The following is a 27,380-nucleotide window of genomic DNA, read 5'->3' on the forward strand; positions in this document are numbered from 1 at the left end:
TGAATGTACATAATAATTGATTTTCGGAATTTCAGAAAAAGGTTTCGACTAGGATCCTAATCCTTTTTAGTGTTGGGTAGAATGAAGAAAAAAGAAAAAAAGAAGAAGAAAGAAATGAAAAGAAAAAAGGGATAAGGATGATCGGACGCGCCATGAGGAAAGTGTATTAAATAGTGGCAGTTGCATCATGAGAATCTGAGATTGATTTCAATCATCGTTTTAGCCGCGGGACTTGGATTGTCTGCCCTCCTAGTTGTGATGCCCTTTCATGCTTTTCTATTTTGTGCGGTCATGGTTAAGCTACGTTAATATTTTATATTAATTTTTTAATAAGATAATAAGATAAAAAATAATAAAAATATAAAATATTAACGTGGCTTAACTATGACCGCACAAAATAGAAGGGCATGAAGGGCACCACAACTAGGAGGGCAGACAATCCTTGTCCTTAGCGGGGAGGTGCACGGCTACTCCACAGTAACCTCTCTTTCTCTCCTTTCGGTTCTGCGCTGCTTTTGCAATTAATGCACCACCCTCCTCCAGTCTCCACCATATAAATATTCAACTCTCTCCCCTCCCCCCCCCCACTTCTTTTCTGTTCTGGTTTTCTTCACTCTGATCCCAAAGCTCCAATCTAGGCTAAGAAAATTCAACAAAAAGGTAAAAAACTCACTACCGTTTTCTCAATTTTTCTCGAACAATCCAATTTTATTTCTAATTCTCAAATGTTTGTTTGTTTAAACCATTTGCTTTCCATTATCTGTGATCAATAATGCTCATCTCTGTTTGCTTCGAAATTATGGGTGATTTGGAGCAATAATCACTGACTAATCAAAGATCTGCGTGTACAACTTCTCTGTCTATCTGCACTCTAATCCATCTACTTATCTTTTTTGGGTTTTGATCTCTATTGATACTGGGTAAGAGAGAGAGAGAGAGAGAGAGAGAGAGAAACATCTCAAATTTCATTTTTTTTGGTGCTTTGCTTTGTAAAGACTGAAACTTTTACTGCATTCTCATAGAAAACTAAACATACCATTTGATTTTGATGGTTGTTTGTGATATTGGGTTTTTCTGCTTTGTTTGCCCTTATGAATGATCATGTAATATTTGAGTGATCTCTTATGCTCAAAAGTTTACGGATTTTCTTTGATATTTTCTCAGGAACCAAACAAGGATTAACCCTGTGTATGCTTTGTTTGTTTACTTTCATTCTTTGTACGATAAATAGTTATACCTAAATGATTATGTTATTTGACAAAAGAGCATTCCTCTCGTCTTTTTCCTGCTTTTTCAAAATTTGCTTTATCTCGCTTTCAAAAAAAAAAATTTGCTTTATCTCTCTCGGATTTCTCTCTAGTGGGAAAACAACAGTTCGTAACTTTGTACCAATTTCAATATTTTGCCTTTACCTCTCTCTCTCTCTCTCCCCCTCTCTCCTCCTCCGAAGTAGTCTATGCTTTGTTGTTTGGTTGCTGTGAAAATGGAGGTAGATTTAACATGTACTAAAAAATTCCAAGTTGTCAAGAATATTTCTTTCTGGTTTCCTTAATTGGTATGCACTTTAATTCAGAAAATCTTGATTGTTTCTTAATGACCTAGAAACAGTTGGGTTTCTCTGAGTTTGTTTGTTGGTATACATAATTGGGCAAGATTTTCAATAGTCACATTGTTCTTCTGGTTTTTGCATCTCAATTTAGTTCTGTTTTATTAAGAATCTTTTAAGTGCATCTCATATAGCCGACCCCACTTAGTGGGAAAAGGCTTTGTTGTTGTTGTATTGAATTTTGATGAGTCCGAATCTCATAGTTGGCAGAATACAGGGTAAATTTGGTGTTTTTATGGCATTTCTCGGTTTTGTGTACCCGATTTTCTGTTTTGTTGTGTCTCGATTAGCTTCTATTTGTTTTAGCGACATTCTAATCTAAGTTATATCATAATCGACGGGTCTTTGGCACCTATTTTATATAAATCAATTTGCTCAAAATCCTACCACTTGGTTATTATCAGTGTGATTCCTCATGAAGGGCAATAGGATGTGGACGGCCTTTTTAAGTATTTCTATTCCTTGAAACATGGAATTGTGTTGTTTTAATACATCTTGTTTGTTTTGTTTAGTTCTTTACAAGCAGAAGCAGCCATTTTTGCATTATGTGTTGCCAGAGATTAAAAAAGTAATTAACTAATGTCTTCTTGTTCTCTTCAGCTAGTTTTATTATCGATTCACGTTACATCCACGGACTGCATTGACCAAGATAAAATGACCTCATTTTTCTATATGGGCTTGTAAAATGGCTGGTGGTTTGGATTTGTGGGAATCTTTGGCATTTGGATATTCATTTGCTCGGTTGACCATTTTTGTCAAGTTTCAGAATTTCATGTGCGATCTGGTTGGCTAAAGTAGGACTTATCCTTTATTCAGTCAGATGTCGTCTATGTTGAGCTGAGGAAATGGGGGGTTGTGTTTCGACTAGTAGTCAGGGTACTCGTAGCAGCAACAGCAACAGAGAGGCAGTCACACCCCCATGCTTGGGGATTCAATTTAGCGGTCGAAAGAGAACGAAGAAGACATTCTCTGACCATGCATATACTCTTCAGAATTTACACACCTTGCCAAACCGCATTTTTACCAACGGAAAGAGCCAGACTTCTTGCATATTCACACAGCAGGGCCGCAAAGGCATAAACCAAGATGCCATGCTTGTGTGGGAAGTAAGTTTCTCCTCTGCAGTGGGAATACTAATTGAACATGTTGGTAAGATAATTTATGATTGCTGAACTCTTGATTTTATATTCTTTTGAAGGATTTCATGTCCGATGATGCGATATTCTGTGGTGTTTTTGACGGCCATGGTCCACACGGCCATCTTGTTGCTCGCAAAGTAAGGGATGCATTGCCAATGAAGCTGCTATCCTTCTTGTATTCATACCAAGGGTCCAGTAAAACGTGTTTCAAGGGGAACCTAAAGAAGTCAGATTGTGGAGATACTGAGAAGGATGGTTTGGATGAGGAAAAATTGAATTTATCATGGAGAGACGCTTTCCTGAAGTCATATAAAGCTATGGACAAGGAGCTGAGGTCTCATCCTAATTTGGACTGCTTCTGCAGTGGTAGCACTGCTGTCACTCTAGTCAAACAGGTACGGCAGCAAACACCATCTGCACTCTTAATTTTGCCTATTTCGTTTGCTTTGTTTTTGATTGCTTCACTTTTCAGGGGTCAAATCTTTTCATGGGTTATATCGGGGATTCCCGAGCAATCCTGGGATCAAGGGACAGTAGTGATTCCATGGTGGCAATCCAGTTAACTGTTGACTTAAAGCCTGATCTGCCAAGTGTGAACAATATTCTAAATTTCTTGTCACTGATGCTTTGGTTGCCTTCTTGTTATTTGAACCTTACTTGGTTGATGCTTATGTAAATGTCATAGGGGAAGCTGAAAGAATTAAACGGTGTAAGGGTAGGGTGTTTGCTTTGCATGATGAGCCTGAAGTGTCTCGAGTGTGGTTGCCTTTTGATGATGCCCCTGGTTTAGCTATGGCTCGAGCCTTCGGCGATTTCTGTTTAAAGGAGTATGGAGTGATCTCAATACCTGAGTTCTCACACCGGATACTTACTGACAGAGACCAGTTCATTGTTCTTGCTTCTGACGGGGTAAAAATTTCGTCTTTGATAATATCCTATTTCGATATTCTCTATAGTTTATTTCTAAATTCTCTATAGTTTATTTCGATATTGTTTGTTCTTTTTGGTTTGATATTTGTTGATTATTTCTACACGGCACTGCTGGCTTTAATAATGCAAAGAAAGTTAAAAATTCACATAGTAATCGTACAATGATGAGGAATATCCATTTGCTCTTGAAATGGCTTACAGGAACCAAATATGAAGTGATAGAATTACAGACAAGTCACATTTAAATCACCAAACATTATCAAGGAGTGTCGATAGTTCTTATGAGATGTAAAGATCCAGTAAGAAAGTCCAAAGCATCTGGATTCTAAAAACACGAGTGACAAAAGAGTGCTTACATCTCAGCATGTTCTTGTACTGTGTACATTATAGTTTAATGAGGAATGAAATATCTCCTGTACCTTCCACACGAGCAGGGGTCGCAGAATGTGAAATTGTTCAGACCTTTGAGGACTTATTAATGTCCTCTTTCCCTGTTTTCTCTATGGAAATTTTAATCCCTTAAAAGTTATATGGAGAACCTAAGGCAAGCTGGAGATAACATGATCGGTATTTATAAGTGATTGCTGCGCACCTACGAGAATGCTCTGCTTATTAATGTCTTGCTTTACTTGTAATTTATAAGCTTGATTGTTGATAGTGTAGCGTGGCATTAGATGTGAAATATAGTAAACCTAAAATTTCGTATTTAACTTCACTCGATGATCTTTAACTTGTATATTTATAGGTTTGGGATGTCTTAAGCAATGAAGAGGTTGTTGAGATAGTCTCCTCAGCCCCAACCCGGGCATCAGCAGCAAGGACTGTGGTTGACTCAGCTGCTCGCGAATGGAAACTCAAATACCCGACTTCAAAGATGGATGACTGTGCAGTCGTTTGCTTGTTTCTGGATGGGAAAATGGACTCGGAATCTGATTATGAGGAACAAGGCTTTTCATCTGCAACCCTTCAAAGCAATCACTCCGGCAATGCAGTTGAATCAGATGATGGCCAGAAGTCGGAGCCATCTTTGCAGAGGAATTTCACTGTCAGGTCATCTGATGAAAGTGATGCTCATGGTAGACTACCGGTTGAGATTGAAGGGAATGAAGAAACAGTGGCAGCTGAAGAGAACTGGTTGGGTTTGGAAGGCGTGACACGCGTGAATTCCCTCGTTCAACTTCCTAGATTTTCCGAAGAAAGGCCTTAGAAATTGTGATTCAAATGTAAACGAAACCGGCTAGCGTTTATTGTATTATGGCATCTTTTGCCCTCATTAAAATCCAAAAGATAAGTCTTTCTGGGTTTCCATTTCCTCAGCATTTGTTGCAGAAGGCACAAAAGTAAGGAAACTGTTCTCTTCAGGTAGCTGAGGCAAATATAATTCTGTGTTTCTAAGTTTTATGTACATTCTTTAGTCCAGATCAGATGTAGATGCAGCCTAGATTTTTACGTTCCACATTTCTACTGGAAATTTATGCAATACATTGCTCAACCGAACGTCTACGTTTAAAAATGAAACCATCATATCCGACGGTTGAAACGATCCCGCAGCGTAATGTACGTACGCAAGACATTGATGCATTGTGAGATTCAGCTATTGAATTGTTCAAACCCATTGCCGCCTTGTCTGACTCCATCAACTTTTTGTTGCTCTATATCACCTAGTCTGACTCCATCTACTTTTTCGTCTAAAAAGTTAGCATGTGATTCTTAAAATTCTTTAAAAGACAAGCATATTTGTCGATTTGTCCTGTAAACTTGTATAGAGGTCATAATTTTTCTTTGAATTTTAATTTTAGCTGACTACTCTTGAACTTTTATAATTAGCCAATTCCTACTTAAACTTTAATTTTAGCTGATTACCTCCCTGAACTTTTGTAAATAGCCAATTTCACCCATGCCGCTAGATTTTTTTTTCATCCAATTTTTAATCAATTTTGGTCACGCGGACAACACATGACAACTGCATGGGGGCAAAAAGAATGAAAAATTGGATGGATGAAAATTGGATGAAAAATTTAAAATCTAACGCTAGGAGGGGGAAATTGGCTATTTATAAAAATTTAGGGGGTAATTGGCTAAAGTTAAGGTTTAAGGGGAAATTGGCTAATTATAAAAGTTCAGGAGTAATCGGCTAAAATTAAAGTTCAAGGAAGAAATTGACACCTTTATATAAGTTCAGGGGATAAACTGATATATACCTCTAAAAGATATTTTGAGGTCTGAAATATCGATGCACCTTATGTTTAAAGAATCATTTTGACACTGGCAACCTTTTGGACAAAAAAAATGGATAAGTGTCGTAGGTGGCCATTACAGCATCAAAATTGAGGTGACAAATTACTCAACTTTCCAATTAAGTGGCATAATTTTGCAGCAATACCTAACATATAGGTGCCACTTGTAAAAATTTTCCTATGGCAGATAACTGATGCAACAACAATAAAGGGGTAGATGGAAAATTGCAATGTGGAAAATGACCCCATTAAATACCTTGTCAGTGAAGAAAAGGAAAGAACAAACCAGAAAAAAAGTAGGTCTGCAAAAGATAAAGATGAAACCTTAAATGGCGGGCTCCTTTATGGCTCAAAGTACCAGGGCTTTCAAAGTTGGCAGCAGTAAAATAATTTGCAGTTTATGAACTCAAAAGCGACAGTGATATTGTAAATTAAGAAGATGAAGACACAGAAAAAAGCAGCTGAAATTAATGGTAACTACTCTTTGATTCACATTCACAGAGGAATGTAGGCAGATCTGCACATCATTAATGGCCGCAGGAGTTGCTGGAACATATAGGCAGATTTTATTACGTTTAAAGTATAACTCAATCTTGGTAACTAAGAAAAAACCCCCTGAAGTTTTTGAACTTTACATCAATATATATTACATTTTCAGCGGATCCGATTCACCCAATAAATTATTTTGAATATCGGAGCGCACATTAGCTGTTAAATTCTACAATGTATGTCATAAATCGGTGTACTGTACATCAATGTAAAGTATACATTACCTTATAAGTAGGTTACATTCACTAGTTATTCTGTCACTGAATATCAAAGCATACGTCCAATCGTCAAATTTCGCAATATATATCATAAATTGTTGTATTCTGGAATTTCGCAAGGCCGTGGTCATTTAATTTTAACCAAACACTACCCAGTCCTTGAAAGCGCATAAAAATGATCGACCTAAGAAAAAACCAACTCAATGACTCATCATCACTTCTCTCTCCATGCACGTATACATTTGTATATCTCCTCTCTATCCATGGCTTCTTAACTCACCGACAAACTGTTCACCCAACTTGCCAGAAATCCTCAGCTATAAGAAGAGCCCTTCTTCTACATTCAAATCACCAAGCTAACTTCAGCAAGACCTACCCTTCTCTCTCATCTCTCCCTCCCTCTACCATTGCTCCGATAATGGCTTACAAAACCCGCCTTTCGTTCTTTGCTCTCATCTCCGTTTCCGTTATCCTCCTTGACCTAGTAGGAGGAGCAGTTGCCGGGAGAAATGTGCCAACAATCTCCAACAAAGATGAAAAGAAACAACCTCAGTGGTTACTTGACCATGACGGAAGTCTTCTCATTCCTGGCATTGGGCGTGTGATGCTACCACCATTGAAGCATTTTGCTCCGTTCCCTGGCATGGGCGGCACCGGCAGCACTGGTGGAAGTGGAAGTGGTGGAAGCCCGAGTAGTAACAACTATGTTCCAGGCGGTGATGACACATTCGTCCCAAACCCCGGTAATGAGGTTCCAACCCCCGGGAATGGTGGCGGGAGCACTCCGAGCACTCCAGTTACTCCAAATCCCTGAATTCGTTTCCAAATGAGCTTCGAATAAGCGTGCTAGGTCACGATTCTGTATCAGTCGACTAGTTGTATGTGTGTTTTTCTTCTACTGTCATTTGTTGTTTAGTTTGAGAGAGCTAGATTCTTGAGAGAACAGCATGCTGCTTTTCTAGCTTCGAATAAAGTAGTGAAGTTAATAAATCTATGTTTTGCTGTTTTTATGTTGCACTTCTGATGCGAATCAATGAATGCTGCTCAGCAGTTGTTATTCTCTTTACTCTTTAGCCATGTTTTTGTGTCTGTATGTGTGAGGGAAAGGGAAACTTAATTTGCGGGCAATGATTTTCACACTCCTGTTTTCTCCTTCTGATTTATTCTCTATAACGGCCAAGAAAAAGGAGCGCAAAAGAAGATAACGTGAGTGCAGATATCACTTCCCTACTATTATTCTTGTGGTGGACAAAATTTTTATGAGGTGGACCTATAGAAGAAGCAACTAGACCTACTAATTAGAAATAAATTACACCAGAAAAGCAAAAAGAATAATTCAAATCCGACATTAATTAAATTTGGTATGAAACCAATTGACAAACACCATCTAGTACTTAATACAAAGACATAATCCATCATCTTAATTCATATACGAATATTACACTTAAATACATGTGTCTGTTCCCAGAAATAGAGGCCACAAAAAGCAATTGTTGCTAAATTACATTCGATCAAAAGGGAACATGTTTTTTTCTCCGATTCACCCTAACACATCATGAATCCGACGATGCAAACACCCGTGAAGTTCTTCAAGCTTGGACCTGAACCTGTCACATAATCCCCAGAGATGTCACTAAACGAAACAGCTGCAAGGGCATAAACAACAGCTAGGTACTAATCAACAATCCTGAAGTGAAACCTGCATATACTTCTAAGTTGAAATCACATCAATGTTCATTTTATCGATAGAGCACTACGAACTTCCAACAACATTTTACCGAAAAATGCTCAGAAACAAAACACACACGGGTTTAGATATAACCATAAACCAATTGACACAAAACGGCATTTAAATCTTTGAGTGAATTTTATCTGGAAGTTGATTAACTTTCCAAGCTGCTTATATGTTAATCCCAGCCATGTAAATCTATGGAACTGACAATTTCACTATTTACGTGGATTCATAACAACATGTGCACAAACTTACTATTTTTGGCATTAAATAGCCATATTTCTGCCTAGAATACATTCCACCACCAACCACATATTTTTCACATTGAACACGCCAATCATCAATCCAACAACTACCCAAAAAGGTCGTACCCAGTGCACAAGGCTCCCGTTTTACGCAGGGTCTGGGAGAAGTGAATGTCGGCTAGCCTTACCCCCATTTATGGAGAGGCTGCTCCCAAGTCTCGAACCCGAGACCTACCGCTCATGGGCGAAGGCACTTGCCATTGCACCAAGATGAGAACAAATTGCAGCTCCACTGATACCAGATTTCATTTCGGTTTCCATGCATTCAAAGTCCTGTTGATTCCTCTACCTATCCATTCAATTACAATTACAACCGCGGCCTCGCCTAACTAAGTTGGTTAGATCAGTGTGCTTCCCCTTTTCCACCCAAGTTTGAATCCCCGTCCCCCTAGTTTATATTAGATTAGAACAATTGCTCAAGCTACATCCAATTGCATCATGGACACATATTAAAGGCTCAACATTTATAATTACGCTATCTATTTAGCCGCTCCTTCAATTCATTATCAGATATTTTTATCTTTTTCTTACTCAAATCAACCAAAACGGGTCGAACCCACAACAATCAAGAAATCGCAAAGCAAACCCATTACACGAATTGCATTCAAAATACCCAAAATTGACAAAACCCATCAGGGAAATTGAGAAGAGGGATTAGAGGATGGACCTGATTCGAAAGAATGTGGGTGACTAGAGATAGAAAGAATCCGATGTAATCTTAAAGATGATGAAGCAGAGAGGAACGCGAAGAATATGGAGAGGAAGAGGTAATCAACGAAGACGAAGAACTCGGTGGAGCCATGGTTCCTCTTCTTCTCACTCTTCGCAACGCTGGCGTCCTTGGATTCTTGGCGCAATTCTTTGACCTTCGCCATTGTTGTTTTCTGACCCGGTTCACGCGGGCGAGGATCTAAAAGGGGGTTCTGGGATCTAGGTGCAAGAGATTTTTCAGATCCGGGGTTCGTTCTGTAATTTTGAAAATGTTGGGGATGCTGCTACTTGTTTGAGGGAGGCGGAGGAGGTTGGTTTCGGTTAACGCTGGTTGAATCCCGCGCGCTCTGTGAAATGTTGGGAGGTCACGTGCACTGCATGTGATGTAAAACGAGAAATGGGCCTTTCAAAGCCACATTGGGCTACAAGGGTGGTCTGTAATAACCACCGAATATGAAAGGCCAGTTCGGTAATAAACAACCGAACTATATAAATTATTGCGGCATATACGTGAAACTAGGATTCGTAAGGAAGATGAAGCTCATTCCGAGGAAGGAGCCAAGCAGTGTTCTCAAAACTTTCCGAAAAAGGCAGTCATTTCAACTTCAACCTCGAACAAAATGTAGTTGCAAAATCTCAATCTTCTTACTCATCTTTGTGGCACTATAATTACAAGTATACAGTTTCTCCAAGCTGCAACATGAGTTGCAGTACCTGTTGAAATTTACAGCTACTCCAATACATATACATAGCACGAGATCGCCAGGGAGATCTGACTGAATTTGAGAACGAATATATAACACACCTGAGGGACAAATAATTCTTCGTGTCGTATGTGTTTGGTTCGGATAACCAATAATTGCTGGTCTCCCAAGCTATCCCATGCCGCTTCCTAGTATATGGGGGTCTGCACATCCAATGGATGACGATCTCCCCTTTCAACGAGTATGTTACTCGCACTTATAGTATCGAATTTTTGACTTCCACACCCTAATGGGGTCCATGCTTTTCAAAATTTAGTCCTGCCCACGGAATCACAAATTCATTATTTGAAGAATTCATTATTGGACCTAAACATGTATTGATATTCTGAAATATGCCCTTCACTGACTGCTAACATGACGTACCTTTGAAGAACTGCTTGACGAAGAAGCAGAATCTGCTCCAGAAGATGCCTCAGATAAACTAGAATCTGCCTTCTCATTTGAATAACTACCCAAAGAAAATTTAATCAGTGAGAGACGATATATGCATGTTGAAATTAAAATGCATACAAAATAGGGCAGATTACACTTCTCAGGGTAGGGGTTCGCACACAGAAATTCTCGCCACATAAAAGAACTAAGATTGGAGGCTTACGTTGAGAGAATAGTAACCCAAATTAGCTCCACACAGTCCACCCAAAGAAGCCTTTGTTCAACAGGGATCAGGCCATAGGTAATGACATGAGCGAATGGCCAAAGCTTCCATCCCGCCTGTCATGCCAGTTGACTCACAGATATAAGTAGGTTACAACTTATAACATACCAATTAAACCTGTATTCACTAAAAACTCAAACCACCACAAGCATTTAGATCAAATACAGCATTATAACAATTTCTACTTGATTTTACTTGCTAGTTCCTAACGTAAACTAATATCTGAAAAAATGAATTTCCTTTTTTCCTCTATCCCCTTGATCTTTGTATATACTTTTTTCAGGTATAACACTAAGCTCTGCTGGTATGATTGCATAAGTACAAGTGAAAGAAGCAATTCTACTGTTGGAGACCCATTAGCTCAAATTTCATCTTTTAGCTATACTTTTGTACTTTACGACATATTCCGTTTATCTGTTATTGTGATATGAAATATTATTAAACTTAAGCAGCATATGAAGCAAAACAAGCAATGATAACTGAGTCAGAGAACTTGAATCAGATACAAGTGAACATATCCTCAATGTTTTTTCAGAAATCCAACTCTATCTGGTAAGAAAATAATCTCGTAATCCATTCAAAACAAGCAAAAGACAATCACAAAAACAAAAACAAGACATGCAAAACTGTTAAGGAAGATTTAGAAGAGTTTCTCACAGTCAGCATGGGCACAAATGTAGCCCTAAGTTCATCAAAAATCTTGGTTGGGGATTCGAAACGCAAGAACCCCAAAACCACAAAATAGATGCTGTTCCAAATCGCTGACCACACTGTTTGATCAAAGGCTATTTTGGCAGGGACCACCCACCAATCCTCCAAAGGAAAAAGAGCCTGAAAATCAGAGTCGATAATTTTAGCCATTCATAGAAACCCATCAAACAAGCTAGAAATAAGCAAATATAGACCAGAACCATCACCTCACAAAATTGGTAATAATAATGGGAAAGAGATCCATGGAAAGTAAAGCCAACAAGGCCTGATCTGAACATACGTTTCCGGTCAAACTCCAAAAGCGGCTTCCCTTCAAAACACTTCACATACAATAGGAAACAACTTAGAAGCCACAAAAACAAGTCATGATTGAGATGAACTTTATCTAATCTTATCTGAAGAGAGACTTACTTGAGCAATCCAATCTCCTAGAGTATAGACAACCCCACTTATCACCATTTTGGCAAAAACAGGATTTGCTTTGAGAGCCTGTTCATATGCAATCCAATTGTGTTCCGGTACATATCTTAGTATCTCATAAAGTGTCCATCCCTGAAAAAACGTCTCGAAAATTAAGCTTTGACATCCAAAATACAACAACTTACTGAGGCAACCATCTTATTCAATATAGAGAAGAAAAAGAACTCGATTTCGATTCAGCTCATCATTCAACCATGTATAGGTTAACTTCTGAAGTATTAAGGATCAACCCCATTCCAAAAACAAAGCTGGAAACTTAAAGCAAATTACCAAATTAAGACAAAAAAGAAAACCCTTTAAACATTCTGCAGCTTATTTGCATCAAAATCCATGAATTCACAGATAACAATTTCGATTCGGCTCATCATTCTACTAAAAGATGTTCCAAATCCGGCAGTGAAACTTAACTAAGTATAGATTAAAGTATTAAGGATCAACCAATTCCAGAATTAAAGCTGAAAACTTTAATCAATTAACCAACAAATTAAGGTAAACCCATCAGAGGAAACCCTTCCAAGATTCATATGAGCACATAATCCATGAACACACGTACCAATATGTACACCTATACACATATACACATGAATGAGATAACTTACATGCCAATAATCGTGGTCGATTGTGAGCAACTTAGAGACCGCAAGGGTCCCAAATCCCAGAACAATTAACGCATTAATAGCTCTGCTCGTCAGCTTATCCAAATCATCCCCCTCTCCTTTCTCCTCCGATGATGTCGAAAGAGCCTGAAATTCTCCCGACCCATTAAGCAGCAAGCTGCTATCTTGTTCCCCTGTATCCTTCTTCTTCAAGGGAACCACCTCTCTGTCCTCCGTGATCGATCTAACAATCCAGCTTCGTTTTTTCCTGGTCGGGAAGGCCGGAAGCCGTGGTGGGTGGGGTTTGCTGGAGGTTTGGGTGCAGAAGAAGAGTGAAAGCGAATTGGGTTTGTGAGATTGGGTGGCGAAGGAGGAGGTTGAGGGTGAAGGGAGGTTGTGAGCTGCGATCGTGTTAAGGGTAGCCATTTTGTTGGGTTAATCGAGAGAGCTTTCAGAGAACTTGAGGAATCCAATGTGATGTAAATGGCTATGTTTTTACGTGGGAGTTTTTGTTGGGACTCTAGTGTTTGATTGATCGGGAAAGTAACACACGGCTCTCGATTTTTCAGTGGATCAGAGAAAACGATCGTGCTTGCTTTCTTTGCCATACATTACAAATTTACAAATGCTTGGTTCTACTGTTTTCCCTTTGACTCAAAATTTCTATATCGTTAAGAGTAAAATTTTATCGTTGATCGTGTCGATTGTGTTGTGTTTCATAACATACATGCATGGCATTTGAGATGTTTCACATGTTAGAAATTTCTACAATATCTAATTCAAAAATACTTAATTATTTCCCACCATTGTAGTAAATGATCACTTGCTTAAGTAAAATATTGATTACAATTTTTGTTTTTGTTTTTGGTTTTTTTAAGCATCAAATGAATGTTCGAACTTGAAATGCAAAGTTGCATCAAAGGTAAAATAAAATAGACTGCATAAGAAGTTTCTTCTAACATTTACAAGATAAAATCTGGTTACAATGTTATGCCAGGAATCCTAACAAGTAATTCACCAGTGCTCGTTCCAACATTTCGTAGGCAGCTGGTCGAACAATCCATGAGTAATTACTCCCCGAATCAATTAAAGTCCCTCGATGACCTGATTGTGTCCTAGCAAAATGTTAATTTATGGTACATACATCTGATGAGTAGTCTAAATTCATGGTACTCTTTTCACTCCAAACGGTATGAGCAAAAATTTCCAAGGCATGTTTCAGGATTGCAAATTATTGAAATCAGTTGTCTTTGGTAAAAGCAATGGTTTCCTTGATCTCTGCACCCTTGGCATTGGATCCAAATAAGGTGGCTTTCAAGTGGTTCCTCGACAACGCCTCAGGCGTCTACGCGCACCTCCCAAACGCCTAGGCTAGTCTACAGCCCACTCTCGCTAGGCAGAGATGTTGATAGTGTTGGAATTTTTGGATCGCTGGGCCCGCCCCACTCTAACGACACCGATACTGTCCCCACTTAACCACCTGCACAATCCTCAGGTGTGGGGTTTTACCACAAAAGGCCTCGGTATTAGTTAAAGTGGGGTAATACTATTTAAACCCCTTTGGTTTTCTTCACCCCACCGATGTGGGACAGTTTAACACTCCCCCTCACGTGTAACCTCATTTAGTGGTTCACACGTGGAGATCCACATCGGTGATTGAAACTCAGAGGTCGGCTGACGTTGGGCCCACTTGTTTTCAATTGGAACTCAGCGGTCGTCTCTATATTAAGAGCTTAGACTTGTTTCCTTCCGGGTGGTGACAAGCTCGTTGGCTTGCACGGGCCCGCAACCGTGGGCTCTGATACCATGTTAGTTTATAGATTTGATGCTGTTTTGGGAGCTTTCTTGTATAAAAGAAAACAAAGAGTTGCAGAGAGTATTCACAAAGATGAGTGAACAAGAAGTTTCATTTCTCTTCTTTCTGGCAATCGAATGGACATTACCGAAAGCACTCACATTACAGAGCATTAGCACATTTCTCTATCATATCAGAGAAAATACATCACAACCATTCATTTCATCTATCCTATGAGATAGCTACAGTTGTCACTCTATATCATTAATTCTCACTTAATCTAGAGCATCCATTTGGAATGTAATCCAAAGGCTATAATTAAAAACAGGTAAACTGAAATGTTTTATTTCAGCTAAAAAACACTTAAACACTAACACTCCCTTCTAAGTGTTTAGCTGAAATCACTCCTAAAGCCTTCCTCAAATACTCAAATCTATCTCTTGCCAATGCTTTTGTAAAGATATCTGCAACTTGTTCTTCAGTTTTGCAGTAAATCAGATCAACTTCACAATTCTGCAGTGCATCTCGGATGAAATGAAATCTTCTGTTTATGTGTCTTGTCTTATGATGAGCCACTGGATTCTTAGAGATTGCAATAGCTGAAGTGTTATCGCATAGAATTTGAGTAGGTTCCACTTGTTCCTCTCCAAAATCTGATAAGACAAACCTTAACCAGATGGCTTGTGCAGTTGCCTCTGCAGCACTAACATACTCTGCCTCTGCAGTGGACAAAGCTACACTGCTTTGTTTGATTGAGGCCCAAGAAAATGCTCCAGAACCAAAACTAAAAGCATATCCGGAGGTGCTCTTCATGTCATCTTCACTTCCTGCCCAATCACTATCACAATATCCAATAAGCACAGCATCCTTGCCTTTTTCATATGCAATTCCATAGTCCAGTGTGCCTTGAATATATCTTAGCACTCTCTTTGCAGTTCCCATATGTTTCCTGGTTGGATTATGCATGAACCGAGCAAGTAGACTTGCAGCAAACATGATATCAGGTCTTGTAGCTGTTAAATATAACAAACTACCAACTATCTGCATGTAAAGACTTTCATCAGCTATTTCACTTCCATCTTCTTTGCTTAATCTTTCATTTGTTGCAAGTGGAGTTGCAACAGGTTTGCATTCTTTCAATCCGAATTTCTCCAACAGAGTCCTTGCATATTTCTTTTGATGCAGAAAAATACAACTCTCAGTTTGAATGACTCCAAGCCCCAAGAAATGATGCAATAGTCCCAAATCAGACATTTCATACTTTCCCATCATTTCTGTTTTAAACTCATTCATCAATGCAGCTGAACTTCCTGTGTATATGATGTCATCTACATACAGAGAAACAATAAGTATTCCTGCCTCAGTTGCTTTGATGTAGAGAGTTGCTTCACTTGGACTTCTGTGAAAACCAGAGTTGCAGAAATGAGAATCAATTTCTTTGTACCAGGCCCTTGGTGCCTGTTTCAACCCATACAAAGCTTTCTTGAGCTTGTAAACCTTGTCTTCCTTGCCTCTAATCACAAAGCCAAGTGGTTGGTCTACATATACTTCCTCATTTAGAACTCCATTCAGAAATGCAGACTTCACATCAAGTTGGAAAAGCTTCCATCCTTTATGTGCAGCAAGCCCAATTAAAGTTCTAATAGTGTCAAGCCTTGCCACAGGAGCAAATGTCTCATTGAAATCGATTCCAGGCTTTTGAGAGTATCCCTTAGCCACTAACCTTGCCTTATTCTTCTGTATAGACCCATCTAGGTTCAATTTTGTTTTATAGATCCACTTGACACCCATAACCGGCTTATCAAATGGTCTATCAACAAGTTCCCAGGTGCAATTCTTCTCTATCATGCCTATTTCTGCTTCCATTGCCTTCTGCCATGATTCATCTTTTACTGCTTCCTCAAAGTTCTCAGGCTCAATAATGCACAGATTGCATTTTGCATATATTTCTGTCAAACTTTTGAACTTCAAAGGAGTATGATCATAGTCTTGAGGACCTGTGTTACTCTGCATTTGCACCAGTCTTGAATCATTTTCAATTGACTCATTTGCTTCAGATGAAGATGCTAAGAATTCATCATTTTCATCACTCTTATCACTTGAATTTCCTTCCACATTTTGTTCACACAATTTCTTTCCAGGTATGGATACACTGATGATTTTCTCAGATTGTGACTCCCAATCCCAGCAAGCATTTTCATTGACTATTACATCTCTTGACACAATTATTTTCTTTGAGATAGGATCATAGAGTCTATACCCTTTCTCACATGTGCCATATCCCAAAAATATGCATTTAGTACTTGTTTCATCCAATTTTTGTCTAACCTGTCTTGGAATGTATGCATAACACACAGAACCAAAAATCTTTAAGTGTTTGATCCCTGGTTTTCTTCCACTATATGCCTCGAAAGGAGTCTTCTTATCAAGAGACTTGGTAGGACATCTGTTCAAAATATACACTGATGTATTAACAGCTTCTGCCCAGAATTCAAATGGGACACCCTTTTCAATCATCATACACTTTGACATCTCAACTATGGTTCTATTCTTCCTCTCAGCTACTCCATTCTGCTGAGGTGTGTATCCCACTGTAAACTGTCTTTCCATGCCCATTTCTTCACAAAATTCCCTGAATTCAACAGATACATATTCTCCTCCTCTGTCACTTCTCAACTTCTTCAATTTATATCCACTTTGCAATTCAACTGTGAGCTTGAATTTCTTGAATACACTAAACACCTCTGACTTGTTCCTTAAGAAGTAAACCCAACACATCCGAGTGCAGTCATCTATGAAGGTGAGAAAATACTTATTTCCAGCCTTTGTAGAAATCTGCATGGGTCCACAAATGTCAGAGTGAATGAGTTCAAGAGGTTGTGTGGCCCTCCATGATGCTTCCTTTGGAAATGCATCTCTGCAATGCTTCCCAAAAGCACACCCTTCACATATCTCATTTGTCATTTCAAGATCCGGCAAACCCAACACCATATCATGCTCTTTGAGTTGTTTCAAACTGCTCAAATTCAAATGTCCTAACCTCCTATGCCAGATTTTAGAAGACTGAAACACACTAGTCTTTAGAGCAACCTGCATCTCAGGTATAAGTCTCAAAGGAAAACTTCTATTTCCCTTCATTGGTATTCTAGCTATCAGATTAGACATTGAACTATCATCATATATCTCTGCAGTTGTACCTCCAAACACAAGAAAGTAACCGTGTTCCATCATTTGCCCTACATTGAGCAAATTTTCTTTTAACCCTGGAATTAACATCACTTCTTTGATATATCTCCTTCCCATTTTGGTATCAACTACTAAACTTCCTTTCCCTGTGACTTCAATGAGCTGTCCTGTACCCATCTCTACCTTAGCAGTCATATTTCTATCAATGTCAATCAGTAACTCCTCCCTTCCAGTCATATGGTTACTACAACCACTATCTACATACCATATATCTTCATTTTTCTTCACATTAACATTATTGCAGACATAGAACATGGTAGGAGTATCATTGACTTGATTAACAAAATTCACATGTTGATTAGTCTTCTCCTTCTTGACTCGGCAATCTCTTGCAATATGCCCCAACTTATGACAACTATGACACCTTGGTTTATCTTTGAACCAACATTCACCAAAATGCAATTTATCACAATGAATACAGGGATTCTTAGCTCCTTCAGAAGTACCTGCAACTTTTCCAGTTTGATTTGCAGGTCTATGATCTCCTTTCTTCCATTTAGACTTCCAATTCTTCTGTGGTTTGAACCCTTGATTCCCATTGTACTTATTCTGTTTTGGAGCAATACTGAGACTAACAAATGCTTTCTCAGTATGAGATTCATCATGCCGATCAATTCTTTGCTCATAACCTTTGAGAATAGCTACCACATCTTGAACATCAACAATATCTAGATCCTTAGTATTTTCAATCACAGAAGCAATACTATCATAGGACCTAGGTAAACTTATTAGCAACTTTTGAACGATTCTCTGATTACTTATCTCCTCACCATAGCTTCTCATTTGACTAATCAAATCAAATAACCTAACTAGATATGCAGAGAAAGCTTCATTTTCACCCATTATAGTATATTCAAAATCCCGGCGTAAGCCTTGGAGTTTCACAGCCCGTACCTGTTTATCTCCCACAAATTCTTGTTTCAGCACATTCCAAGCAGCATTTGCAGTCTCTTGGATTGCGATTCTCGGAAAGATCTGATCCGAAACCGCGCCTTGAATGATTCCAAGTGCCTTCGCATCTCTGACTATATTCTCTTTCAATAACTTGCTTTCAACTACAGTAAGTTCTTCATCCTTCTTCGTCGAAGTTTCGACACCATTTTCGACGATATCCCATAGCTCGTGCGATCGGAATATTGTCTTCATCCGAATCTGCCAGAAATCAAAGTTTTCACCATTGAAAACCGGTGCACGAAGATCAGCTCCACTCGATCCAGCCATGTGAGACGAGATCTAAGATCACTACACTTTCTTCTCCGCGTTTTCTTCAGTGAGAACTCAACGGTCAGTTCGAGCTCTTCACTGTGAGCTTCACAGATTCACGCCCAGTTTAACACTCCCCCTCACGTGTAACCTCATTTAGTGGTTCACACGTGGAGATCCACATCGGTAATTGAAACTCAGAGGTCGGCTGACGTTGGGCCCACTTGTTTTCAATTGGAACTCAGCGGTCGTCTCTATATTAAGAGCTTAGACTTGTTTCCTTCCGGGTGGTGACAAGCTCGTTGGCTTGCACGGGCCCGCAACCGTGGGCTCTGATACCATGTTGGAATTTTTGGATCGCTGGGCCCGTCCCACTCTAACGACACCGATACTGTCCCCACTTAACCACCTGCACAATCCTCAGGTGTGGGGTTTTACCACAAAAGGCCTCGGTATTAGTTAAAGTGGGGTAATACTATTTAAACCCCTTTGGTTTTCTTCACCCCACCGATGTGGGACAGTTTAACAGATAGCCCGTCTAAAAAACTGCTTAGACTAGTCTCAATACTAATTTCTTAAAACATTGATCTTTTACTAGTGAAACTTGACTGCGTTGGCCATGGAAATTTAGATTGTATGTTAAGCAATCTTTTACTTGTGAAACTTAAACCTAGATCACAGATTCACATGGCTTATGTGATGGGGGAAGGAAAACTTAAAAGGTGATTCCTTTTTAAGAGAGAATCTGATTTGTTGCACATAATGTTTAAGGAAAGATCTCAAAATCCACAAGTAATGAATGTTGTCATCTTTCTTTTGTAAATCATTAATTTATGGGTATGCACAACTTAAAGAGAAATCTAATTTTTTTTCCCCATTATTAATTAATTAGACATGAATAGATAGTTATAGCATGAATGACATCCACAGCTGGTATATCCATCTTCCACAACTGAAGTGTTCGACCAAATAGGGTCCCAAACTTTAAGAGGCTCCCAAAAAATTTTTGCTATCTAATACACAGCATTACTATACCTGAATGTGAACGAAAAAAAAGAAAAGAATTTCAAGTGGGACTTACAATTCCCTCTTTTCTAATTTTCCCACTTTTCTTATTAAAAAAAAAAAAAAAAACTATCCCACCTTTTGATTTTCTAGCAATCTAATGATACTTTGTGTTTGTGTCACTCAGTATTACAGTATGGTGGTATTCCTCTTCGCTTACAAGTGAGAGGGTTTAGGTTCGAATCTTGTGAATGACAAATTCGATACCAAATTAGGCTGCCCATTGTGTGACTTAGCCGAACTTCCCCTCCCATAGTGTAAAAATATCGATGTACTAAAAAAATGATACTTTAGTGGGCTCTACAACAATTACAAATCATACTTGCAATTATATATGTTGCAGGAAAGATTAAATATGCTTGCTTTGATATCGATTGAAAATGGTTTTTTAGACAAAATTGATTATGAATATTTAATTGATGATTTTGCAACAAAGAATGCACGAAGAACCATTTTAAGTGAAACTTCAATGTTAGACTTTTTTGAAGCTTTTACTCATTCGGTTTCTTAAGATTGAACCAATTGTTGATTATTTAGTAATATGTAATTTTTGTAGCTTTCTTTACATTTAATGATATCTAGAAACTGATAATTAGTGTAAATTTTAAAGTTTATTTCAGTTTTAATTATTGCTTTTTAGCATCATCAATACATTGTTCAACTTTTTTTCTGGAAGACTGTCTTAAGATTGGCTCCCTTTATAAATTTTGTACAAGACCCCAAAATTTCAGGCACGGCCTTGAACATTCATACACAATAGTGTGCAATAATAAGGAGAATTTAGCGTCTAGAAATGTACTACAAAACACAATCTAATGTTTTCTAGTTTTTGTAGCAAATTCAACCTCGTTAAGAAATCCAAATCATTTCATCCAAATGGAGCCTTATCATAATGCAAACTTCTTTGAAACTTATTTAAACCAGAGATGGTTTATACATATGTAAGAGTTTTTATGCAGATTATGACCTAATTAATGGCAAAGATGGTTCGAATATTTTCACTACAGAAATTTTTAGCTAATTAAGATGGATTTAGATATTTTATTTGTTCATGGTTATGCAGTTGCAGCTGTACATCAGTTCGAGCCATAACATCTCAGTGATATTCAAATCATGACAAATCGACATGAAAAAGTTCAGGAAAACAGTCACACATATGTATGTTCAATTCAAGGGAGGTTGAAACTTCTATGAAATTTTTAGTATAATAATTGCTAATGATTAGCACAATTCATGGATTTTTAACACAATCTTGGGGTCCAAAACGCAATGTCTTTCTGTTAAGATCATATATGAAACGGTAATTTTGTTGCTGGTATGCACCTATGGTGATTACACCTTCTCCATCACTTTCCGGTATCATTGCCAAGCAAAAATACTCAAATTTCCTTTGATCGATTTTCACGACATATGCACTCGGAGGCTGCACCACTAGATCGGCACCTACCAAATGGAATGTAATTATTGGAAGATTGGCATATCCCTGCCTTACTCCTTTTGGTCTTATGCCTATCATCCTAGAGAAGCGATTCACCAATGCTTGTTCCAAGATTTCGTATGCTGGTTTAATGTTATCCACGAGTAAGGAGCTCCTGAGGCAATTATGGTTTCCCCCACGGGACCTTTTCCAAAGAAAGGTTTCGGGTGGAATTCGCAAAGGTGTGCCTGCAACACTAATGTCTGTCAAGTTAATAAAAGTAAGCAACAATTAGACCAATAAGTGAGACAGGATTATGTTACATTTCCGTATTGCGAAAGTACAGATTAGTTGGTATATCTTTACCAAATCAGAGATATGTAGTGTGACAATGATCGTTAGGGGCAAGTTTTTGGAGGTAATATGAGAACCTGCCTGTGCTGTAGAGCCTAAATGCGTGACAAGGGATCGAGGCGACCATCCTAACTCTAATATACCCGCAACATTACCTCCCTCCTTGCCCCAGTGATCCATAACTGTCTGTTTAGTACCACACCCAAAAACAATGTTTGAAATCTTCTCTTTTTGGAACCTTGGGTCTGAATCAAATGTAAGGGTTTCTAATGCAAGCTCACCTTCAGAACTGCTACCACTACCGTACTCTTCATGGTACTAGCAAAAGTTTCCATGGCATATTCCACGACGGTAAAGGGGGTGGCTACCACAAGCAATTCTCCGATAAGAAGAGGATTGTGAATGATTAAAAATTGGTTGTCTTTACACAAAGCAATGGTGTCCTGGATCGTTACACCCTTGGCATTGGATCCATGTAAGGTCGCTTCCCGTGTCCATGAGAAGAAAGTAAGATATGGGTGATGACTTCTTGAATGTGCCTATGCTTAGTTTGGCAATGTTGTAGTTTCCAGTTGATGGTCAACTATTTGACGCACAACATTGGAAGAATAAATGTGATTGGCGGCTTGCAAACCTTGGCGGAAGTAGTTGGCGCGCGCTTTGGTTAGGAGAGTTTTCGAGTTCTTTTTTATTGTGTGAGGTTGGGTTGGTAGAAGGGTGATTCGGGGGAATCGTGGTGGATTAGCTTAATGCTCAACCCTTGTTTTGCCATGGTCACTCTCGGTAGTGATAAGAGTTGATGATAGGATGTACAGAAAGAGACATGTGATTGTGTTAGCCATATGGAAATTCGAAGAAATTATATGTTCAGCAATCTTTTTCTTGTGGAACTTAAACGCTGATTAGATTAATTGCTATATAGATTGAGGGTGATTGGGGTATGTTGGCCGTCACGTGAGGGCGACATAACCAAGTGCACAGTGCGGAATCAAGAAGGATAATAAAGAATTCGAATAATTAAAAACCAATTCATAAGAGTACTAGCTAAGGTAAGTGCTAGAAAATGTGTGAATTCACAAATCAGAGCATAAGTAGCCTAAGTTCAGTCCAGAAAATAAGTACTAATTAAACGACACCCAAAGATGTCCTACATTGTGATAGTTTGTCAGAACCTCTGTTCAATCCTCGTGAGCCACCAACGATCAGGCTTACCTAAAACCTGAAGGGGCGCAAAATAGAAAACGTGAGTGGGCAAAAACAAAGCTTTTCAAACTATTTCATTTATCAAATGCTCTAACCCCTCGCCGTAAAACATATATAATTTTTCCCAAAAATAGAATATAAATATATATATTCAAATCATGCTTCACATAACCACAAACATAAGTATGCCATGCCAAATATATAACAGAATGAGTAACTCAGGTGAAAATAAATTCATGGATATATAACATATTAGCCGGAACCCCTGCAAGGTCTATACGGCTGAATTCATTGCTCATTAATCAATCTAGCCGGAGTCACTGCAAGTGACCTATACGGCACTACATTGCACACGAGTCGAAACCACTGTAATGGTCTGTACGACAGGACTGGGTGTAATATAGTTATGCTCAATGCTACTCTCTCATGATAGTTATGCGATAAATTGCTAGTCACATATGAGTCGGAACCATCTATGATGGTCTGTATGACAAGAATGTGCACCTAAATTGGATCCAATGTCAGCATAAGGTGCGAGAGGTGACATTATAAACATGCATGTACCATATCTCTGACTAAATCACAATCACCCGGGATGCAGGTTTATGAGCTTTATGCTTCTCAATTAATCACAACCGTTATTCACATTCACAATTCATAAACTCACCTGGGCTTACCTGAGCGTCCACAACACTGCAATTATATATTATGCATCATATACTAATTCATATGCTGAATATAAATTTATATGCATGACATTTCAAAGCATACTTTCATTTAAACTCATTTTCTGGGAAAATATCGAGTATATAAATATATACTGAAAACCAAAAGCCCACTCACTGGTATGTCGAAAGGTCGTAGCCTCCGAGTCATCCTTGACTGCGCTTGTCCTCGGGATAAGTCTCCCCTATATGCAAAACAACTATAAAAATATTAATTTAAAGCACATAACCAATACTAGCTAATAACTTCTCATACATTGCTTAAATGGGATGTTTGAATATATCAACGTGATCTACACAACCTCACGAACATCCCCATATTTTTAGAAAAAATTTCTGACCACCCACACGCCGCCACGCACCGGCCAAGGCACGGCCAGACGCGCCCACACGCGCGGGTAACCCTGACGGAATCCTAACTGCAGTTAGGAATATTCCGTTAAAAAGTAACAGAAACCATTAATTCTACCTGACGGCGTTAGAATATTCCGTCAAGTTTGATGGAATATTCTCTGTCTTCTACCTTCGAACTCCGGTGACAGTTGCCGTCACCGGAAACTGGGAAAATCTTAAAATCCTTATATCTCTTTCATTTCTTAACTAAAACTCATGAAATTGGTCTCAATTTAAAGCTTATAACTAGAAGAACACATCCTTACCAATTTCAAGGCTTGAAATCCATGAAAACTCGCCGGAGAAAGCTCAATAATCCAGCAAAAACTTAAAACTCGTCGAACTCGATTTCCCAACGTCCAAATCGCTTGGTTTTTCTTCTCCAAGCTTCGCGAGGATGATTCAAAGCTCCCTAAGTTCTTAAAAACTCCTAAAAACCTCACATTAATTAGTGCATGAACAGTGCATGAAATCTGAGGTTAGAGTTCTCGGGGTTTTTGAAGCTTTCAAGTTCTAAAAATAGCATATACGAACTCAAAAGTTTGCAAGGAGTTCGAATCTTACCTTCTTGACGTCGATCCGCGTCTGAATGAGAGAGTTCGAGATTTGTCCTTACACTTGTACGGACGTAGCAAAAAAATCAAAAAGGAGAAGAGAGAAAGTGCACGGGGAAAGGTTGAGTGTGTGTGTCGGTGTGTGGTGGTCCTACATGGTCCTTCAATACACAAAACAAACATTTAAGTCTTAAGTGTTCCAAAAACTTAGGAAAATCTTTGAATTGGTCCAAATAAAACTTAACCCACATAACCACACAAAACGTCCAAGGGTAAATAAGTAATTTCACGCTGTCAAAAATAAATATTTCTGGACAGGCTGTGACAATAAAAAATTAGAATAAGTTTGTACCGATTAGTCTTTTAAAAAAATATTTTCAATTTTTTAATCTTATATGTACTCATTCATGTAATTTTTTCAAAATTTTAATCTTAAAATGTACCCATTCTTAAGATAAATCTGGTTGGTATGTAAAACAAGATTTAAAATTATGTTATAAGTTATCTTCCTAGCTAATTGATTTACTTTTAGGAAATTGTTATTGGCCTTCTAAAAATCTAATTATGCACTCTAAATTTTTGCATTTAGAAAGAGAAATACTCTTATAAAGAGTGGACAACTAATTTTTTTGTATGTCAATAATAAGAGTAAACTGTCGATTTGCCCCCTAAACTTTCACCGAACTTTCGATTTCCCCCCTGAACTTTTCGATTGGAAAATTTCCCCCCTGAACTAATTTTTTTAGCCAATTTGCCCCCTACCGTTAGTTTTTCAAATATTCCATCCAAATTTATGTTAAGTGAGACCATGTGCACAACATATGAGGGTAGTTAAGTCATTTCACTCTTAAAAATGATTAAAAAACTGAAAATAAATTTTAAAAAAAAAATTCCCTCTATTTTTTACCTCTACCGCCGATCTCCTTGTACCCACTATTACCACCTCCTCCCACCCCTGAGACCCATCAACCACCATATCCGGTCCTCCCCCTTCCCACACACAGAGACTCCTCCTTCCCCTCTCTATTTGTTATTCTACGAACAATGCAAGGAACGAAGAAAGTGGGAAGAGAGAGAGAGAGAGAGAGAGAGAGAGATTTGTGATGCAGGAAGAGGGTTGGGTCATTGGGGTTGCAGAGGGTGGGGCCAAATCAGGGAGTGGGGTTACGGTTGAGGGAGATGAGGGTAGGGGGAGGATGTCGTAGGGGTGGGTGATGGGGGTGCGGAAAGGAAGTGGTGGTGGCTGGGGTTTTTGTATTTTTTTTTTCTTTTCTTCGATCTGTTTTTGTTTAATCATTTTTTTAATAATGTAAAATTACTAGAATGTTCATGCCATGAAGACAATAACACCGTATGTCATTTTTTATACATAGGAATGAGTGAAAAATAAAATTGAGGATATGAATTAGAGGGAAATTTTCAGTTTTTTAATCATTTTTAAGAGTGAAATGACTTAACTACCCTCATATGTTGTGCACATGGTCTCACTTAACAGAAATTTGGATGGAATGTTTGAAAAACTAACGGTAGGGGGCAAATTGGCTAAAAAAATTAGTTCAGGGGGGAAATTTTCCAATCGAAAAGTTCAGGGGGGAAATCGAAAGTTCTGTGAAAGTTTAGGGGGCAAATCGACAGTTTACTCCAATAATAATTTGTTAGCAAAAAGGGGAAGCAAGCAAAATAATATGTACAATGCTCTATAGAACTCCACTCCAAAGAAATTATTTATATATGTAAGAGGTACAATTCCAGTCATAAAAATTATTATACATCAACATAAACATGTATATGCAACAACGGCCAGATATAGTAAGATTCATCATAAAACTAATAGGCAATATGGAGACTGGAGAGTAATCCAACTTATTTATAAGTCCATGCAAAGTCTCTTCTCCGTAAATGTGTAATGCACTCTCAACAATTACATTAAGGTGACTAACTAGCCATTTTCGCACTCATCTTTTTATTATTCTGCTTTACAATCTGAACAATTTTATAATTTATTTCTGCACTAACAAGACGAGTGGATGTAGCTAAAGAAGGAGTTTTACCCCTAGTAGCCGGAATAGATGCAAACCTTGGAATTCCGAAATGTCGTAAAAATAGTTGGTTTTCTCAGCTTAAGTGACAAGACCTCATGTCCAAAGGAAGGTTTGGCCACAAATTCTTTCCTTAAGTTCCCTTGGACTTTCACAACACAAGTAGTCTGGGATTTTCCATAGCTAGCCAAACTTTTAGTTTTATCCTTCCGTAATATTCCGTGTGCATCAATTTTCAAGGGATCATAAATTGCTTTGTTGATGTCAGGAAGCAATTTTGTTGGGGAGTCATATGCATTTGTAGAATTGAAAAACATCTGAAAGGCTTTGAGGCAGGAGAGGTGGAGTTTTTTGCATGCCTTTGGCATATCATCACCATCGATTCCATTAATCACCAGAGCCTGTTCTAGAAACTCTTTCTTCTTTTCATCCAATACCTTCTGTATAATCCCAATTGATTCTTCAACCCCTAAATTGGGATTTTCCTTCATGTGTAGCAGAACAAGGTTTGGCTTCCCCTCCTGTTGTTCCTTCTGCAATGAAATCATTCAATTTTCCCCATTAGTTAAAATTATACTAAATTAACATGGTGACAACTAATCAAGAATGTGGTCATTATGAATTTCTCGTCTGGGAGATATTTCGGTCTAATTATCCCATCACCACGTGAAGTTATCAATAATCGATTTATGTGTATTTATTTATTTTTGTCACAACATGTTTTATTAAAGATATACCTTGTGTGCCTAATGT

The 27,380-nt window shown here is 38.4% G+C and overlaps 4 protein-coding genes and 1 pseudogene across 6 annotated transcripts; 2 read left to right on the top strand and 3 right to left on the bottom strand.

Annotated features, from left to right (window-relative positions):
• The first annotated feature begins 523 nt into the window (after positions 1–523).
• Positions 524–5,070, top strand: LOC126610086 (probable protein phosphatase 2C 52). Of its 3 annotated transcripts, none has more exons than XM_050278053.1 (6): positions 524–660; positions 2,207–2,712; positions 2,805–3,140; positions 3,218–3,335; positions 3,431–3,654; positions 4,421–5,070. In XM_050278053.1, the coding sequence occupies exons 2-6, from the start codon at positions 2,452–2,454 to the stop codon at positions 4,880–4,882; spliced, it is 1,401 nt and encodes a 466-aa protein (XP_050134010.1). In that variant the 5' UTR covers positions 524–660; positions 2,207–2,451; the 3' UTR covers positions 4,883–5,070. The 3 variants fall into 3 exon arrangements, with proteins under 3 accessions (XP_050134010.1, XP_050134013.1, XP_050134011.1); XM_050278056.1 differs by lacking the exon at positions 524–660 and adding an exon at positions 1,270–1,555; XM_050278054.1 differs by lacking the exon at positions 524–660 and adding an exon at positions 1,270–1,489.
• Positions 5,071–7,097: 2,027 nt separating this feature from the next.
• On the top strand, positions 7,098–7,493 carry LOC126611718 (putative cell wall protein). Its single transcript, XM_050280100.1, has one exon. The coding sequence runs from the start codon at positions 7,098–7,100 to the stop codon at positions 7,491–7,493; it is 396 nt and encodes a 131-aa protein (XP_050136057.1).
• A 2,557-nt stretch (positions 7,494–10,050) lies between these two features.
• LOC126610087 (uncharacterized) lies at positions 10,051–13,184 on the bottom strand. The gene is made up of 7 exons (XM_050278057.1): positions 12,637–13,184; positions 11,969–12,109; positions 11,764–11,877; positions 11,504–11,677; positions 10,787–10,902; positions 10,555–10,639; positions 10,051–10,449 (listed from the first exon to the last, which is right to left on the bottom strand). Exons 1-7 carry the CDS (start codon positions 13,057–13,059, stop codon positions 10,444–10,446), a joined length of 1,059 nt encoding a protein of 352 aa, XP_050134014.1. The 5' UTR covers positions 13,060–13,184; the 3' UTR covers positions 10,051–10,443.
• A 7,989-nt stretch (positions 13,185–21,173) lies between these two features.
• LOC126611719 (uncharacterized) lies at positions 21,174–22,048 on the bottom strand. The gene is made up of 3 exons (XM_050280101.1): positions 21,995–22,048; positions 21,791–21,899; positions 21,174–21,622 (listed from the first exon to the last, which is right to left on the bottom strand). Exons 1-3 carry the CDS (start codon positions 22,046–22,048, stop codon positions 21,174–21,176), a joined length of 612 nt encoding a protein of 203 aa, XP_050136058.1.
• A 4,259-nt stretch (positions 22,049–26,307) lies between these two features.
• LOC126610089 (S-linalool synthase-like) overlaps positions 26,308–27,380 on the bottom strand; it is a 58,276-nt pseudogene continuing 57,203 nt past the window's right edge.

Source organism: Malus sylvestris, chromosome 17, assembly GCF_916048215.2.
Source record: "Malus sylvestris chromosome 17, drMalSylv7.2, whole genome shotgun sequence".
NCBI lineage: Eukaryota > Viridiplantae > Streptophyta > Magnoliopsida > Rosales > Rosaceae > Malus > Malus sylvestris.